Source organism: Cucurbita moschata, unplaced genomic scaffold (assembly GCF_002738365.1).
Source record: "Cucurbita moschata cultivar Rifu unplaced genomic scaffold, Cmos_1.0 Cmo_Scf00022, whole genome shotgun sequence".
NCBI classification, from domain to species: domain Eukaryota; kingdom Viridiplantae; phylum Streptophyta; class Magnoliopsida; order Cucurbitales; family Cucurbitaceae; genus Cucurbita; species Cucurbita moschata.
Window position 1 is genome coordinate 509178 of NW_019268538.1, and position 16394 is coordinate 525571.

General features: G+C 34.5%; 3 protein-coding genes across 4 annotated transcripts; 2 read left to right on the forward strand and 1 right to left on the reverse strand.

Annotated features, from left to right (window-relative positions):
- Positions 1–597: 597 nt before the first annotated feature.
- LOC111459498 (mitochondrial import inner membrane translocase subunit Tim13-like) lies at positions 598–4024 on the reverse strand. Its single transcript, XM_023102434.1, has 2 exons — positions 3792–4024; positions 598–964 (listed from the first exon to the last, which is right to left on the reverse strand). The coding sequence occupies exons 1-2, from the start codon at positions 3900–3902 to the stop codon at positions 815–817; spliced, it is 261 nt and encodes an 86-aa protein (XP_022958202.1). The 5' UTR covers positions 3903–4024; the 3' UTR covers positions 598–814.
- Positions 4025–9935: 5911 nt separating this feature from the next.
- Positions 9936–11898, forward strand: LOC111459602 (WAT1-related protein At3g30340-like). Its single transcript, XM_023102588.1, has 6 exons — positions 9936–10338; positions 10422–10484; positions 10564–10680; positions 10772–11183; positions 11266–11417; positions 11518–11898. The coding sequence occupies exons 1-6, from the start codon at positions 10157–10159 to the stop codon at positions 11669–11671; spliced, it is 1080 nt and encodes a 359-aa protein (XP_022958356.1). The 5' UTR covers positions 9936–10156; the 3' UTR covers positions 11672–11898.
- A 211-nt stretch (positions 11899–12109) lies between these two features.
- LOC111459604 (E3 ubiquitin-protein ligase MARCH2-like) lies at positions 12110–15462 on the forward strand. 2 transcript variants are annotated; one of them, XM_023102590.1, is made up of 8 exons: positions 12110–12549; positions 12848–13155; positions 14202–14336; positions 14431–14473; positions 14853–14909; positions 14981–15098; positions 15180–15387; positions 15426–15462. In XM_023102590.1, exons 2-7 carry the CDS (start codon positions 12887–12889, stop codon positions 15308–15310), a joined length of 753 nt encoding a protein of 250 aa, XP_022958358.1. In that variant the 5' UTR covers positions 12110–12549; positions 12848–12886; the 3' UTR covers positions 15311–15387; positions 15426–15462. The 2 variants fall into 2 exon arrangements, with proteins under 2 accessions (XP_022958358.1, XP_022958359.1); XM_023102591.1 differs by having other exon boundaries at positions 12110–13155; positions 14984–15098.
- Positions 15463–16394: the final 932 nt, after the last annotated feature.

A 16394-nucleotide genomic window follows, 5' to 3' on the forward strand; every position in this document is an offset into this window, starting at 1 on the left:
GTATTCAAAACACCCTAAGCATGCGACGTTCAATTGATGAAGTTGGCTATAAAATGTTATCATTTTAATGAATTGAGTGCCTTAGAGCCTTTTTCCCTACAGATGCCTTTTTACAATTCTGATTTTGGACAACATGTTGAGAAAGATCAAGCATGAGTGATGACTCTAAAAGTTAAGGTAATTGTACTTCGTCTCAATAGTTTCGATTAAGATAATTTTGATCCGAGTTAGAATCAGCTAACCAAAAGGTACCTTCCATTGATGTAGGCTTTCATGATTGTACTGAGACTGAAACATAATCTATCCCTGTGAATGTTTTTGGAGCATCTCATGTAATCATAGATGCAAACATTGACCCGATGAGAGAGAAGCTCTAATTGCTGGTCCTACTCCTATCATGTGCCTCCCTTAGGCGCAGGCTTTTGCACTATCGATAGTGACCTTCTTTCTTACCTACTTTAAATATGATATCCTAATCTTTAAGGAATCATCTCAAAATTGCAATCAGTGTAGCTTACAAGGTACTTTCACCTCGTTCTAGCCACTCATCTATTTACTTTATCCGACCAATAGAATCATATCAGCTTGGTAGAGAAGTTAACTGAGAAGGAATGAGAGATTAATTGACCCAAAGTTGACATGTTTGTAAACAGGTAAATGATACCAATATTATCTATGGGGTCTCAAATCAAAAGTACTTCTCCTTGCGAAAGATTCAAGATCTGGAAAACAAATATCAAATGGGGAATCTCAGAAAAATTGTAGGTTGCTAAAGATACCTCAAACTCGTAATCTCTCAGGCAAAACCTTTCCTTCAGTGTGGTGTCTTAAACAGGGCTCCACTGACGATGCTAGTAGCCTCAATATAGCGCTCCATGCACCTGGAGATGCAACTGCTTTCACTCCCACTTAGGCTTGACCCTGGCTTTGTGATACACTTGTCAAAACACTTTACTCTTAAGGTCTGCAAAAAAGTGCAATTGGCAACTCCAAATTGTTGGAAAGTTCATTTCATTAATCGCAACTAAATTCAAGAACCATGATGCTGCTACAAGGAACATACGCAGTGCAGGAAATATAAATGAAAAATTTTTAATTGCGAGAAAAAAAAAAAAAAAATCAAATACCTAATTTGAATCCGGCTTTTAGATCTTTTATCAAGATACAAAACTATAACCAAGTTTGATATTACAAAGAGCACACAAGGTGCAAACTGCAAAAGAACCGGCAAACATAACACCACAGACCCATAGGTATGCTCCCAAAAACCCTTGACAACTGAAATCTTGCAGGAATGAAAATTCTACTGAACTCAGTATTTTCAATGTCCTACCCTCCTGAGATTTATCCCATAAATAAAACTATTAGTTTCTATTCGCAGAAATGGAATACTTGTCTGTTATTTGAGTTGTCGATATTTTCGTCATATCTTTTGCAGTAAAAATTAGTATGGAATTACAATATATATATATATATCGATAACTCAAATAACAGACAAGTATTCCAGAAAAAATCAAAGATATCACAAAATTGTTGAAATTTTATAAATTTCTTAATAAACATCCCAGAAAACTTATTTAAGTCATAAACAATCATTTTAAACATTTATAACATTACCATATACATTAATATGAAAATAGATAGTAAAATAATGTATCTAAAAATATATATAAAATTTTGATTAATTAATTAATTTATAGTCATGTCAACACACAAATACATCATTTAACAATAACAAGATATCTTTTTGGGAGTAGACAATCATTAATATGTTATTGATAATTGTATAAGAAAAACAATGAAGGAGACATTTGAGACAAAGATTTTTAATATGATTTGGGTATGGATTTGTGACCCTAAATTCTTGGCCTAGCCCTAAAACTCACACTATACCGTTTTAAAGTGTGATAAATCAAGGTATATGTTGTAATCGAGAGAGAAGAAAAGCAACAAAGTGTCATGAATATAAGCAAAATATCACGGATATTAGATAAAGTATCAGAAAAATATCCGTAAAATATCAATAAAATATCAACAAATATCGACAATATCCTTGATGTTTTGGAAAAATGACTCTCCCCTTTATCTCGTTTTCAAAAATTCAACTTTACCGATATTTCGGTCAATATCAACAGTATTTTCATCCTATGAGTGAGCATGATAAGAAGAAGATGGTGTATCTCAATCATAGTGGCCTAGACTATAAAGTCACGGAATCATAGCATTAACCCCATTATTATTCTACAGCCATCCTTTTCTTTTTCTTACCTTCCCTTCGTAGTTTCAATTGAACACAGCAAAAAAATTTGTGCAGGTTGCCATTATTCCAAAAATGCAATTTTCCCATTTCCGAGATAACTGCTAGCCCAAAGAGCCTCATTTTCTTTTAAATCTCCTTAAGTGAAGTACATCGGATCTAAAAAGAGAAAGAATACATAGGGGTACTAGACAACATCAATTGACCAAACACCGTAAGATGCTTTCCTTTAAATACGGCAATTGGAAATGTTCTTTTTAATGGGTTCCTCCAAGAGGCATATGGGGTACTGAAGTCTGCAGGGATGACTGGCCCCTTCTGTGCCTCTTGATGTGCCTTGTCTAATAGCAAGCTGTTGCAACTCCAGATGACATGAATACATATGCCTTATCTAATAGCTAAATGTTGCACCTCCAGATGACACAAATAGATGGCCACAATCACAACTTTCCTCGCATCAAACTTAAGGGTTGGTAATAATGTGAAGAATATTGAGGATATCATCAGTTGATTTATCCTTCTAGGGGCAAGCAAGGTTCAACCACTATGATCAACCCTTTTCAGGGTTCTGGTAGGGGCCTAAATCGTTTGTTAAAATATCTAGAAATGATTTCTAATCTTTCGTTCCACATGCACAAACACTTTCCAACGTGTTGATCTTGAAGAAATTCTGAATCACAAAGAAAATCCCTTCTAGCCCTTCCTGTTAACCTAAATAGGAACAATAAGATTCTTCACTCTCCAATTTCTCAAGACCTCTTCACAAAAGTCCCTATCTTATTAGAGAACTTTTTGATCCAAGTAAAACCATAGTCTGTACTGATCTTTATAAAAACTTACAGTGAGAGTAAATTAAAGAACGTGTCCTTTACCACAGACCAATAATAGTTTCATGCTAAGGCACTAATTATAAGGTTCAAGAAATTTATTTCAGAAAGTTTGCTCGTCCTACTAGTACTAGCCACTCCCCTTCCGCGTCAAAAACAACGAGCAGAAAAACTATTCTGTCAATAAATCCTACAAAACAAGTTAGACAACAAAACTACAAGATAGTTGCTAACTTATAATCACCAAACCGAAAAAAAACTCTAGAAACAGAGAGCAAGATCAAGTACTTTATTTCCATTGCACTCAAATCACTGAAGAAATTCTAAATGGATTGAACATTTCTACATCTTCAATTAGCAAATTTAAAAAATGAGGATATAAAAAACAAGTTCGAACTATAACTGAGAAATGCGCATGTAAAGGATTCCATTTAATGTTGAGAAAGAATACTCCAAAATCTGTAGTCTCGACAATTCACATTGATAAATTCTTACATCCCATCTTCAAAAGCCAGCTCCTAGCGCTACTCAAGCTTTAGACCCAGAAATTCCGAATTCATTTCTACTATCACATAACATATAAAAGTGAAACGCATTCATCAAACCGAATACTCTAAGAAGTCCAGATATACGTACAGCCGCACATACATATCGGTAACTCGACCAACAAGTTTAGTAGAAAAGAAACAAGTAAGGGAGAATTGAACCTCAAGAAACTCCTCTGCGTAGGCCTGGGCTAGCTGAGTCTTGAGCTGATCCCTGAATTCATTGGCAGAAAATTGGGAAGAATCGCTTGATGGTGCCGAAAATGAATCCATTTGTTCGGTGTTCGGTAGTTGCAAAACCCTATAAACCACTGCCTATTTGTAGTTTGGTTGCGCCCCAGAGCTGATTTTGTTTTCGAGGGAGGCGACGGCGACACAATTAGGGCGCGTAGGGTGTGGTTCAATTTTATCCCGCCGTTAGAATAGTTTATTATTATTTTTATTTATTACTATTTTCATTCTTAAATTTAAATTTAAATTTAAATTTTGTTTTTATTTAATCTACTGGATTGATTTTAATTTTTAATTAGTCTCTAAATTTTGAATTTTGATAATATATAGAGTTGAAAAGAATTTATAAATTTTTATTTTTTATAACCAAACCTATACCAATTTTCTTTTAACCGAGAACGAAATCAAGATCAAACCAATAAAAATCATCTTTTTCACATATAGGATTAACAAAATCAAGCTTTTTTTTTTTTTTTTTGTAGCGTAGGTGATTTAAATTCAAGGATAAATCCTTTAAATAGGGTGAAAATCATATGGACGTGAACAATAGAAGAAAGCACAAATGAAAGTCTCTACAAGATGAAAATCGAGCTTTATAAAGTTCAAATGAAGCTTGTCCTCAAAAGTCCACGAGAGTCAATTATACTCCAGTGATAATCATTATGTGACACTACCACTTGTTGCAATCGCACTCTTGATGGCAGCGGATTTGCGATTATGCGGCACTCACTTTCCAACGACAAGTGAGCTAAGGCCATTCGTTCTTACATCACCTACGACCAAGTGACATATACTCGAGCCTCTGGCCTCGGTTTAAAAAGAAGGTTTTAGAAAACGAGGGCAGAGAGAGATCTTCGAAATAAAGATTTTTGAAAGAGATGTTATACATGCAAGCAAGAGAGTAACAACAACAGCTGAACAGTATATAAGTATTGGTAGAAAGAAGTTGACAAAGGTGCCGTTCCTTATTATTATTCTTTATTTCAGTACTAGAATAGAATTAAAAAACGGTTAATTAGTAGCCCTAATAAAAATATGTAACGTTACAATTTTCATGATTCTTTTCTTATCCGATCTTTTTATTATTTATTACTATGACTCATTTTTGTCTTCGACAAAAGGTCAATTTAGAGGGTATCTAAATTAACTAGGAAAAACTTAAAAGAATTGAAAGTAAGTTTATATTTGACGACCTCCTATAAATTTTATAGGAATAAACGCTAGTGAAGATAAAACATGTTAAAAAGACTCCTTAAATTATGGGAAGGAAGAGGTAAATTTGAGGTTCAAAATTTTATTTATACCCGTTAAATTAAAAGAAAAAAGAGAGATGTAAATTAAAAAAATAAAAAAAAATGCTAAAATATATAAAGTGTGTGTCTGATTGCAATCATTATAAATAATCAATTAATTTAGGAAAAAGAAAGCGTCATTGATGATTACATTGTTTAATTTTGTCTTTGGTTAAATAAAGTTGCAAAAAGAGGCAAGGACAAACCTATATGAGAAAATGAAGTTCACTAACTTTATAACCAAAAAAAATAAATAAATAAATAAATAAAATAAAACCAATTAAAAAGTTGAGACATTCAATTTTCTTTTTACCATACTAACTACCCATTTTTGGTAGCTCATCACCTTATCAATAGTACTCTTAATTACGAGCATATATTCAATTGGACAATCTGAAATGACCCAACCCAAACTATAACGATTAGATTGGATTGAATTAGTGTTTCGAGTTAGTTTTCTGAACCCAAATAGATTCAGTTCGGATTTGGAGTTTATGGATTAATTATCTTTATCATAATTCGAAGATTTGATGGGTGAAGAATGAGCACTTATTTTTTAAAAAAAAAAACATTTAAAAAATAGAATATTGAGGTAGTTTCTATGATTTTTTGTTTATTTTTTTAATATATTATTAGTGCGTTTGTTTACTTAAAAAGTTCCTAATGAGACCTTTAACGTCCAATTTGTTGTATAATAAATTTTTAAATTTTAAAAGTATATAATAAATTCACAAAATTTGAAGTTGGTGTCAAATAACCATATAATATATTATATGTAAAATTATAAATGAAACTAAATTTTATATCTAAATAATACCGTAACTTTTCAATATTATATCTAATAAATATATAAAAAAGAAAGTCTAAATTAAAGGCTCGTCAGACACAACAATAAGAATTAAAAAAATTCATCCGACAAAAAATTAAAAGTTTAATTATTATTTTTAAAAAAAATTAAAAATCAAATAGACATATTTTCCAATATATATATATATTTTGTACAAATAAATTATGAGAAAGTGGTTAAAAAAAATATATATATATATATATATATATATATATATATATATATATATATATAGTGTGTGTGTGTGTGTGTGTGGAAGATATTTTGGTGAGATGAAAATAAAAAAAATTGGGCCCACGTGATGGAAGTTGTCACTAGAAGAAATGTGGAGAATATGATCAGTTCCCACATCGAATTTCATCATCTTCAGTTTGCCATAATTTCATACAAACCCCATCCATCTTTTTCTCCCTCTCTTTTTATTTAATTATTTAATTTTCGAATAACTTTAATTAAATGCTTTAATTTTTTTTATTAATATAAATAATTTAAAAGCTCATAACGACATGTAGTTGAATAAAAAAGTTGATTCACAATAATAGTCAACAAAAGATTTAAATGCAATAATTTAATTCTATATTATATTAATTAAAGCCAACAACAACAACAATAATAATAATAATAAATTACTCACCAAATTGTTTCAAAAGACATATTATGCAATCGTCTTATTTATTTTATTTATTTATTTATTCCACTTTGATTTTTATATTAAAAAATAAAATAAGCATAAATATAGGGAAATAGAATGAGATTCTATTTTCAAATTAGGTGAATTGAGGGGTGGAATATTCTATTCCAAATTGATTCCTTTATTCTCAAAACAGAATACAAAGAATTTTGGTGAAGCATTTATTAGTGTTGGATTCCAAAATACCATTAATTTTAATGTATTTCATTCAACCATACAACTAATTTAATAGCCCTTCTTTATTAGGGTTTTCAAAGAAAGTGAAGGTTCACACTAATGGATAACCACCGCCCTTCCAGATGGCTTACTATAACCGAATCTCAAGATAACAACGTTCATAGAATTCCATATAACCATTCGGTGATTTTGCAAAACCCTCAAACTGATCGATCTTTTGAGATTGGTGGTTTAAATCTTCACCCGATATATATCTTCGAGTTCTTCCTATTTGACCTAGGTTGAAGAGAGCCTTAACAGGTCTTTGAGGACTGAACCCACGTATGTGGTAAAATACAGGGAGAACCAAGATCGGATATAGCTGGTTTTTCGTGAAATCTATTTCAGTAGAGTGTATGATGTCGATGGCCCAAGGTAGAGCACTCAATGGACTAGGGGTGGTCTGTAATGCATTGTATGTCTCATAATAGGTCCCATTCTTCTAGTCTTTTTTAGGAGTTGATGACTATTCATAGCTATTAATAACTTGACACCAAAGAAGAGTTCAACCCAATGCTTTATATATGGCTAAAGCTACAACCGTGCATTCACCAAGTGTCTTGAAATCAAACTGTTCGAGAAGTTATCCGCTAACTTTTTTAGTCAAGTCTACACAGAATAATCTTATCTTTTTCGTTTTTAATAAACGTGAGACTATGTTTGATTGATTCAAAAAAAGAAAATGAAAAAAATATTCTTCTCTATCTCATTTTTTTCATTTTTAATCGACGTGAGACGATGTTTAATTGATTCGAAAAAAAAAATAATGAAAAAGTATTATATTTCTTAAAAAACAAACAAAAAAACAAAAAAAAAATGTTCATAAAACGATAATGTCTTTACACGTTGGAGCATGGTGCAACAGACTTTGGCTTTAGCTTTATACTTGTCTATGTTTTTTCTTTTCAATATTAACCCTTTTGGATTTGACATTATTGTTCTTCCTATTTTAACCCTCTAAATCAAAGTTCAAAACTTACCCTTTCAAGCTAGGGTTTTTATGCTTTCTTTCCTCCATCGAAGAAAACCATTCAGGGGTAGTAAGGGTATTAGAAAGATTGACGGCTTGAAAAAATCGAGTAACTCAATTGAATCTACCTAGTATAGGTTGGTTCGACTCTCAAATCTATAGCCATAAATTATAGGTTGATTAAGCTTTACTCATCTTTAAATTAGGTTTACCATTCTCTTCCTCATGTCACACTCTACCTCTCACTAATCACCCGTTCTCTAGTTTCCTCTCTTACCCAGCTCGATGTCGATATCAAAAGCTCTCACTCGTGCCTTCATGCTTCTCTATTCATCGTTTTCTCTCTCATCTGATACCAACATTAAGAAAGAAGAGGAGTCATGAAATTGAACCATTTCAACCAAATTTATACGCGTTAGTTTAGTTTGAGTTCGTAATTTAGTAAGGTACAGTTTGGAATAGAGGAGAAGTTCATTACATGCAAGACAACATACAGAGTACAATCATGCCATCCACCTATTAGCAGATATTGGCCGTTTTGACCCATTACATATCACCGTCAGCTTCACGATTTTAAAACATATCTATTAAGGAGAGATTTTCACACCCTTATAAGAAATTATTTGTTCCCATTCCCAACCTGACGAGGGATCTCACACTCAAAATACCCTAAATTCAACTCAACCCAACCTAACCCAATTCTCAAACACCACTATGATTCCTTATTTGGTTCGCTGTAGATTGACCTTTCTGATTTATATAAACTAATATATATTTAGGGTTAGTAGTGAATGTGACCCGAATGTAATATGTTATTCTATATGGAGTTTCTATTTATTTATTTTTTGTTTTTGGGTGGGGGTTGTCTGATCATCTCTTTAAATTAAGACCACAAAATAAAAAAGTTATGATATGACACAAAATGGAAAAAAAGAGAAGAAAAAAAATATACATAATTTTACCACATTTTTACCCTCTTTAGTGAAATTTACAAACAAAAAGAAACCCAAATCTAGCATCATGGGGTTTTCTTTGTTTTCTTTTGGGTGATAGATTAGATTCTTTCCACAAATTTTAAATATGTTTAAATATATATTTAAGTATAACAAGAACGAGAGTAGAACAGACATTGTTTTTTTTTATTCTTATTAATGGGAAACTCATGTTATATGATGATTCTTCCCGTTCGATTGTTTAGCTTTGTTCACTTAGGCTTACTCATAAAAGAATCAACTACGTGTTTATATAGATTGGGTTGGAATAGTTTCCCACAAATCTTTGAATCAAGACTGCCGGTAAGTTTTGTTGGTTCATGACTTAATTCAATTCTCTCTTTTTTAGTTGAGTTAAGTTAAAGTGATTAAAAAATTATACTTATCTATAATACATGTTACGTTATAAAACCCAATTACCAATTATCAAAGATCTACAAGATATAAAAAACCACTCATATTTGTTACAAACGTCAAATATTTTTATTCTCCTTAACAATCTTAGAATTAGTGTAAGGTTGGGTTGGGAACCCTATTTTGGAGTGGTCGAAAAATCCCAACTCACAAATTGAACCAAATTTTAGGGTTGGGTTGGAAACTCTATTTCGAAAATGGTCGAAAAATCTCAACTCGCAAGTTGAACCAAATTTTAGGGTTAGGTTTGGAACCCATTTCGAAATGGACCAAAAATCTCAACTTGCTAATTAAACCCCCAAATTTTGGGTTGGGTTCGGACCCCTATTTCAAGATGGTTGAAAAATCCCAACTAGGCGATGAACCAAATCTTTTATTTTTTAAAAAATTTAATCCAATCTAACCCAACCCAATAACTAATGGTTATGGTTTTGGTTTCGGTTAAAATGTTTTTTTTTTTCGTTTCTTTTTCATATGCTATTAATAACTGTTACCCATATTTAGAGAGTCTTCTTAAATAATTTTCCAAGAAGGAAGAGAGAATAAATTGAATAATAAAAATGTTTTTTTAATGATTAAAAAAAAAAAAAAAAGATGGGGTAGCTTAAAGCCATTGATGTGATCTAAAGGAATTTTAATCTTGCTTTGTGCCCACTTATTCCAGAGGCTGATCAGACCCCTTCTTTTGGGGTCTCACTCTATTTATTTTCACCCTCACTCACCTCTCTCTCTTACAAACAAGAACAGAACAGCAAACCAAGAACAGGAGAATCAAAGATTAAAACACACAGCTTTTTTCTTCTTCCAATCAGTTTCCTGAACAGATCAACAACAAAAAGTAGAACTTTTGAAGAGCCGATCGAGTTTGTTCAGAATGAAGCGTTTAGAAGATTGCAAGCCATTGATGGCGATGGTTGCCATAGATTTGGCTTTCGCCATTGTGAATATTCTGCTCGAGGCAGTTCTTGATCATGGAATGAACCATTTGGTTCTCATCACTTATCGTCTCTCAGTCGCTTCCATTTCCTTAGCTCCAATTGCTTACTTTTGCGAGAAGTAATCAACAATTTTCAACTCTTTTCTTCCTCTTCTTCTTCTTCGTCTTTGGCTTATGAAATTCTTTGCTCTGTTTTTTGCAGAGATGGCAGAGCCAATATCTCTGTTCGTATCCTCTGTTACTTGTTCTTCAGCGCCATTGTTGGGTCCGTTCAAACCTTGATTCTCCCTCTTTTTAAAATTTAATTTATGGGTTTTGATTTGTTCATCACTGTTTTCTTGTAGGGCTTCACTCACCCAATACTGCTTTCTTCTGGGTATCCAACATACCTCTGCCACTTTTGCTTGTGCGTTTGTTAACTTAGTCCCTGTGGTTACTTTTCTCCTCGCTCTCCCATTTGGGTAATTATATCTCAAGTTTGTAAACTATATATGCATAATTTCGGATTTCGAACAAACCCAGTTGAACAATTTATGATCTTTCGCCGCCCAGGTTAGAGACAGTGAAGTTGAAATGCAGCAGTGGGAGAGCGAAGATAATCGGCACGGTGGTGTGTATCTCCGGTGCGGTGTTGTTGACGGTGTACAAAGGTCCAGCATTGCTGAACGATTCATACTCCATTGCCGCCATCGCCGCCTCACACGGCGGCGATGTAAAGCTGAAGAAGACAAGGGAGAGCTGGACAGTAGGCTGCATAGCGTTGGTCGCCGGAACTCTGCTCTGGTCTTCGTGGTTTCTGTTACAATCGAACATCGGGAAGAGATATCCGTATCAGTATTCAAGCACCGCCATCATGTCCGGCTTCGGCGCCATCCAATCCGCCGTGTTGAGCCTCTCCACCGGCGCGAAGTCCTCCGCTTGGGCGCTCACCGGAAAGATTCAGATTCTCACTGTTCTGTACACAGTAAGTCTCACAAAACCCATTTTTCTTGGAATTTATAGGTTAAAATCTCTAAATTTGCAACAAAATAATATTTTTTTTACAGGGAATGATCGGATCGGGCATGTGTTTCGTGGGAATGTCATGGTGTGTGAAGAAGAGAGGACCAGTGTTCACGGCGGCGTTCAGCCCATTAGTTCAAATAATGTCGGCCATGTTCGACATCCCCATAATGCACCGACCACTCTATCTCGGAAGGTAATAAAAAAGGCGTTTTAAAATTTTTTCAACACACAAAAAGAGTCCTTGTCGTCAATTCCATTTCTAAATAAAGAAACGTTGTAATTTGACGTAACAGCTTGTTGGGTTCGGTGAGTGTGATAATTGGACTCTACATTCTACTATGGGGGAAGAACAAAGAGATGGAGACCTCCACTTCAAAAGTAGTGGTAGTGGAGGGAATTACAACGACAACAAACACTACTCAAGGCTACTCAAGATCATATGATTAAGAACTTACAAGATCAACCATAAGAAGATGAAATCATGATATGGGATTGTGTAATTTGACCTTTTTTTTCGACGGAGAGGTGAAAAAAAAAACATCGAGAAGGAAATTAGGCTTTAGTTTTAAAAGTTCCTATCGTTGATCGAAATCAAACATTATAATATATTATCTACCCGTCAAATTATGAATATAACACTATAAATATAGAGAAGTTAATTAACATATTGTGTTCTTCAGAGTTGAAACTATTTGACCTTTGTCTATCAAAAGATATTATATAATTTGACAAGAGATAGAGAGAATTTCAAAGCCCACCCCCTTTGATTCTGTTCTCATTTATGGGTCAATTTCTGATTTGAAATTTCTTTTTGACCTTTTTCGTATCAATCCACTCACAAATTTAATGATGAAGTGGGCTATTTTCTAAGAACACTGAACTGCATAAAATTTTAATTTTATGAGTGGAAGAATAAGAATTTCAATCCCAATTTTCGTGAGAATAATTCAAGAAAGTTCTCATTTGTCTTTTTTTATTTTTGTTTGTTGAGGAAAATCAATTAAAGGGGTCGGGCCTCTTTGGATGTGGGAGTGCATTTTGGCGCCTGAATTGCGAAAACAATATCCTTGTGTTCGTTGAAGGCCAACAAATAACGTGGATCCTTGTACGCTTCTCTTAGTTACGTTTTTTTTTTCCCGTAAATAAAAACTGGGTTTGTTTCGTTGTTTGTTTTTCAGTTCATTCCGCGTCAAATCCGTTTCATATGCTCACAAAACTAATCAATTTCAGAACCCGTTTTTGCTTTAATTGAAAATTTCTCTGTTCTTTTCTCTCTACTGCTTCAAGTAAAGAATCTTCAACCCGTCAAATCCGAGTCTCCCCAGGTACGACCCCTTTTGATTCTATTCGATTTTCTTCTCGAATTTGCTACTCTTTGCGGCTGTAACCTCGTTAGTGATTTTGTTCTTGATTCCTGTGTGTAATGCAATCGTTTCAGTAGCCTTTTGTGGCTCAGTCGTTTGGACTGATTGAAGTTTGGTTAGGGGAGGTTTCGCTTTAATTTGTTTGGTGGGCTTGGATTTCTGAAATAGGGTTTTGTGAATCGAGGCTCGTTCGTGATTTTCGCTTTTGTCTGGAGTGAATTTTTAAGTTCATTTGTGACATATAATGCAATTTTTCAAGGATTTTGGTTGAGTTTATTCAAGTTTGTGGACTTTCAATATGTTGGATTGCCATTTAAATGATTTAAAAGGCAACACCAGCGCCGATAAGAACAATGGAGCGGACCTTGAGAAGCAGAGGGTTGAGCTGCCGTCAGCAGCAGATCCCTCTACCAGTGATGTCGATGATCATACACCATTGACAATTGTTGTGTCTAATGGGGAACTTAAATCAATCTCTGAGGTTCCTCGAGAGGAATTATTGCCTTGTGCAGTTTCCCCCATGAAGGAACTCTTGTCTACAACTTCTAGCTCTGATGAGCAGTGCAGGTACTTTTGAATTGCTACTCTTCCCTGAAAACTGTTCTGTTCATTTCTGCTGGTTCTGGTCCATTTTGGCATCACTTTTAGTTGGTTCCTCCTCCTTTCTTCCTTAAACTGTTGTTGTTTATGTTGTTTGCTCATTGCTTGTCAGCCATAGAACATGTAGATACTCCCTAAATGATGTTTTAGCCTATTCTATAAGATTAAAATCGTTAACATGAGCATAGCTTAACAATTAAGTCATTTACTCTGACTTTAACCTTAAGGTTTGAGGTTCGTGTAATAATCCAAGCCCACCGCTAGCAGATATTATCCTCTTTGGAGCTTTCCCTTGAGGTTTTAAAATGCGTATCCCCCCTTAGGGGTCCAACGTCCTTGCTAGCAAACCTCTCGATGTCTGACTCTAATACCATTTGTAACAACCCAAGCTCACTGCTAGTAGATACTGTCCTCTTTGGGCTTTTCCTTTCGGGCTTCCCCTCAAGGTTTTGAAACACGTCTACTAGGGAGAGGTTTCCACATCCTTGTAAGGAATGGTTCGTTTCCCTTTCCGACCGATGTGCAATCTCACAATCCACCCCCTTGAGGGATCAGCGTCCTCACTAGCGAACCGCTCGGTGTCTGGCTCTGATACCATTTGTAACAACCGAAGCCCACCGCTAGCAGATATTCTCTTCTTTGAGTTTTCTCTTTTAAGCTTTCCCTCAAGATTTTGAAACGCATCTGCTAGGGAGAGGTTTTCACACCCTTATAAGTACACTAATGATCTGGCCTATGTTCAAGTCTCAACTAATGTGGGATCTCACAGTTCAAGTCTCCACCGCTCATTAGTGCACTAATGATTTCAATAGCACTAATGATTTCATAATGCTATTGGTTTTCCTTTTCGGAGATCTGGCCTATGTTGTACATTATAAATAACATTCTACCAAATGCTGTTATCTTTCCATGCATTATAGTGGAGTATGTCCACAATAACAATTGGCTTCATTTATCTGGTTAATGTGTTGTAAAGGATGTTGTGGCCATTAAACCCGAATACTATTATTCAGAATTTGTCAGCAAGAAAAGGAAGAAGTCTTGATAGAACTTGGATGTCATTGTCGAGGTGGTCTTGCAAAAGCTCATCGGACTTGCATAGATACTTGGTTTCGTAGTAAAGGATCAAACCGATGTGAGATTTGCCAGTAAGTTAGTCGTTTCGAGGTCGACCTTCATTGACTTGACAGAATCATATTGTTTTGGAGCCACTTTGAAATGTTATTTTGCTAACTTCTTCAGGGTTGTAGCAGCGAATGTATCGCCTCCACAATCACATCATGCTGTAGGTACTCTGTAGCTTTTGGTGCAATGCTTTTGATTCGGTGTCTTAGTTTTGCATTTGCTACATTTTCTTGCTTCCATGAATGTTGGGGTCAACTTGTGTGTACCTCAACTGTTCTTCGATCCTATTACATTTGATCATGAAAGTAACCTCGAAACTACATACAAATAAACCGAACTTCTAAACTAATTACATGCCTTTGAAAATTCTTAAGGTTCCGTTTTCATTGACAGATAAGTACCTATAAATTCAAACTATTTATTCACGAGAATCGCAGCTTAAAACTATATATTTAGCATTGAACTTATGATCATGATGGAAGGATATCATATTGGAACTAACCCGAGTTTCAATTATTTCTTGAATTCGAAAAACACAGACCAACTACTGGATTTGGAGGATTGATCCAACCTACAGAACCCAAGAACCTGAAAGGGTAAGAATCTCACTTTTCCTGCCTGTTTAATAAGTTGTTAAGAACATCAACCTTGAGTGTTATTTATGCAGCAGAGCTACTTCAGTCCAATTTGGCTAGCTTTTGCCATCCTCATCGGAGGTCTGCTACTGGACATTCTTGTATCCATCACCCTCGGCATTTCGGCGTTACCTGTAAATCTCATCATCGGTACGTTTATAACTTTCATTGTTCGAGCTATCGAGTTTCATGTTATGTATTTATTTATGGTTATGAAACCTGGAAGAACAGGAGTTATTGTAGTGCTTGGACTTGGAACTGTTTTAAGACTTGCCCTGGAGTTCTTTCATGAGTGGAATTCAACGAGAGGATCGCAAAGGGTGGAATCAAATGTCACTATTGGGTACTTTCCAGCTATATAGTCTTCAAAACAACAAACATAGTGAAAACAGGTTTTATTCTCGTCTTTTCCGACATGTTTTAGCTTCTTGATTAAACATATATTTGTGAAGGATATTGTGTTCTAATGCTAAATTTTACAATAAATCAGTAAATAAGTTGAGTGAGATTACAACTTGTGAGATCACACGTCGGTTGAAAAGGGGAACGAAGCATTTTTTATAGGGTGTGAAAACGTTTCCCCAGTAGAGACATGTTTTGTAATCGTAAGACTAACAATGATATGCAATGGGCTAAAGTGGACAATACTTGCTAGTGGTGGGCTTGGACTGTAATAAATGGTATCAAAGCTAGACACCAGGAGGTGTGCCAATGAGAACGTTAGACCTTCTAAGGAGTGGATTGTGAAATTACATATCAGTTTGAGAGAGAAATGAATCATTTCTTATAAAAATGTAGAAATATCTGTCTAGTAGTTTTAATATCTACTAGCAACGGGCAAGAGATTAAAGATTTAAAATCTTCCACCTCCACGTATCTTAAAATTCATTCGAAATCCACACAAAAAACTTCTACAAATAAATTGAACTTTGCTGCCACAATACAAACATACAGAAGGGATTGAAGAACAATAAAACCAAAATGGACATATACATGAAAGAAACCTATCAATAATTTGTTAAAGGTGCAAGGAAATTAAAAATTAATCCAAAGTTTTTCATTAACAACATTATAAATTCGAATAAAGGAGTGGGAATTAAAATATATTAAAAATTCATCATTTTCCGAGGCCCCATTATGTCCCATTAGGCCTTGGCAAGACTTGGTGAGTATACACTCATAACTCCATCATATTCAACAAAAGTTCATCCCAATTCCCAAATTTCGGTAGACACTGCCTCGGGATTTGGAAGATGATAGGGTTCCTTTTACCTTTTCTCTTTAATTTTATAATCTCAAACAGTATTGGTTACGAGAAACCTTCTCCCATTCACGATGTATAGGGACGAAATTCTTCATTCATTTTTGCGCAATACGAGACATTGGTTAGATCAGCATTACTAAAAACTCTAACGCTCCAGTCTCACGCATGTCGTCTTATCCTCG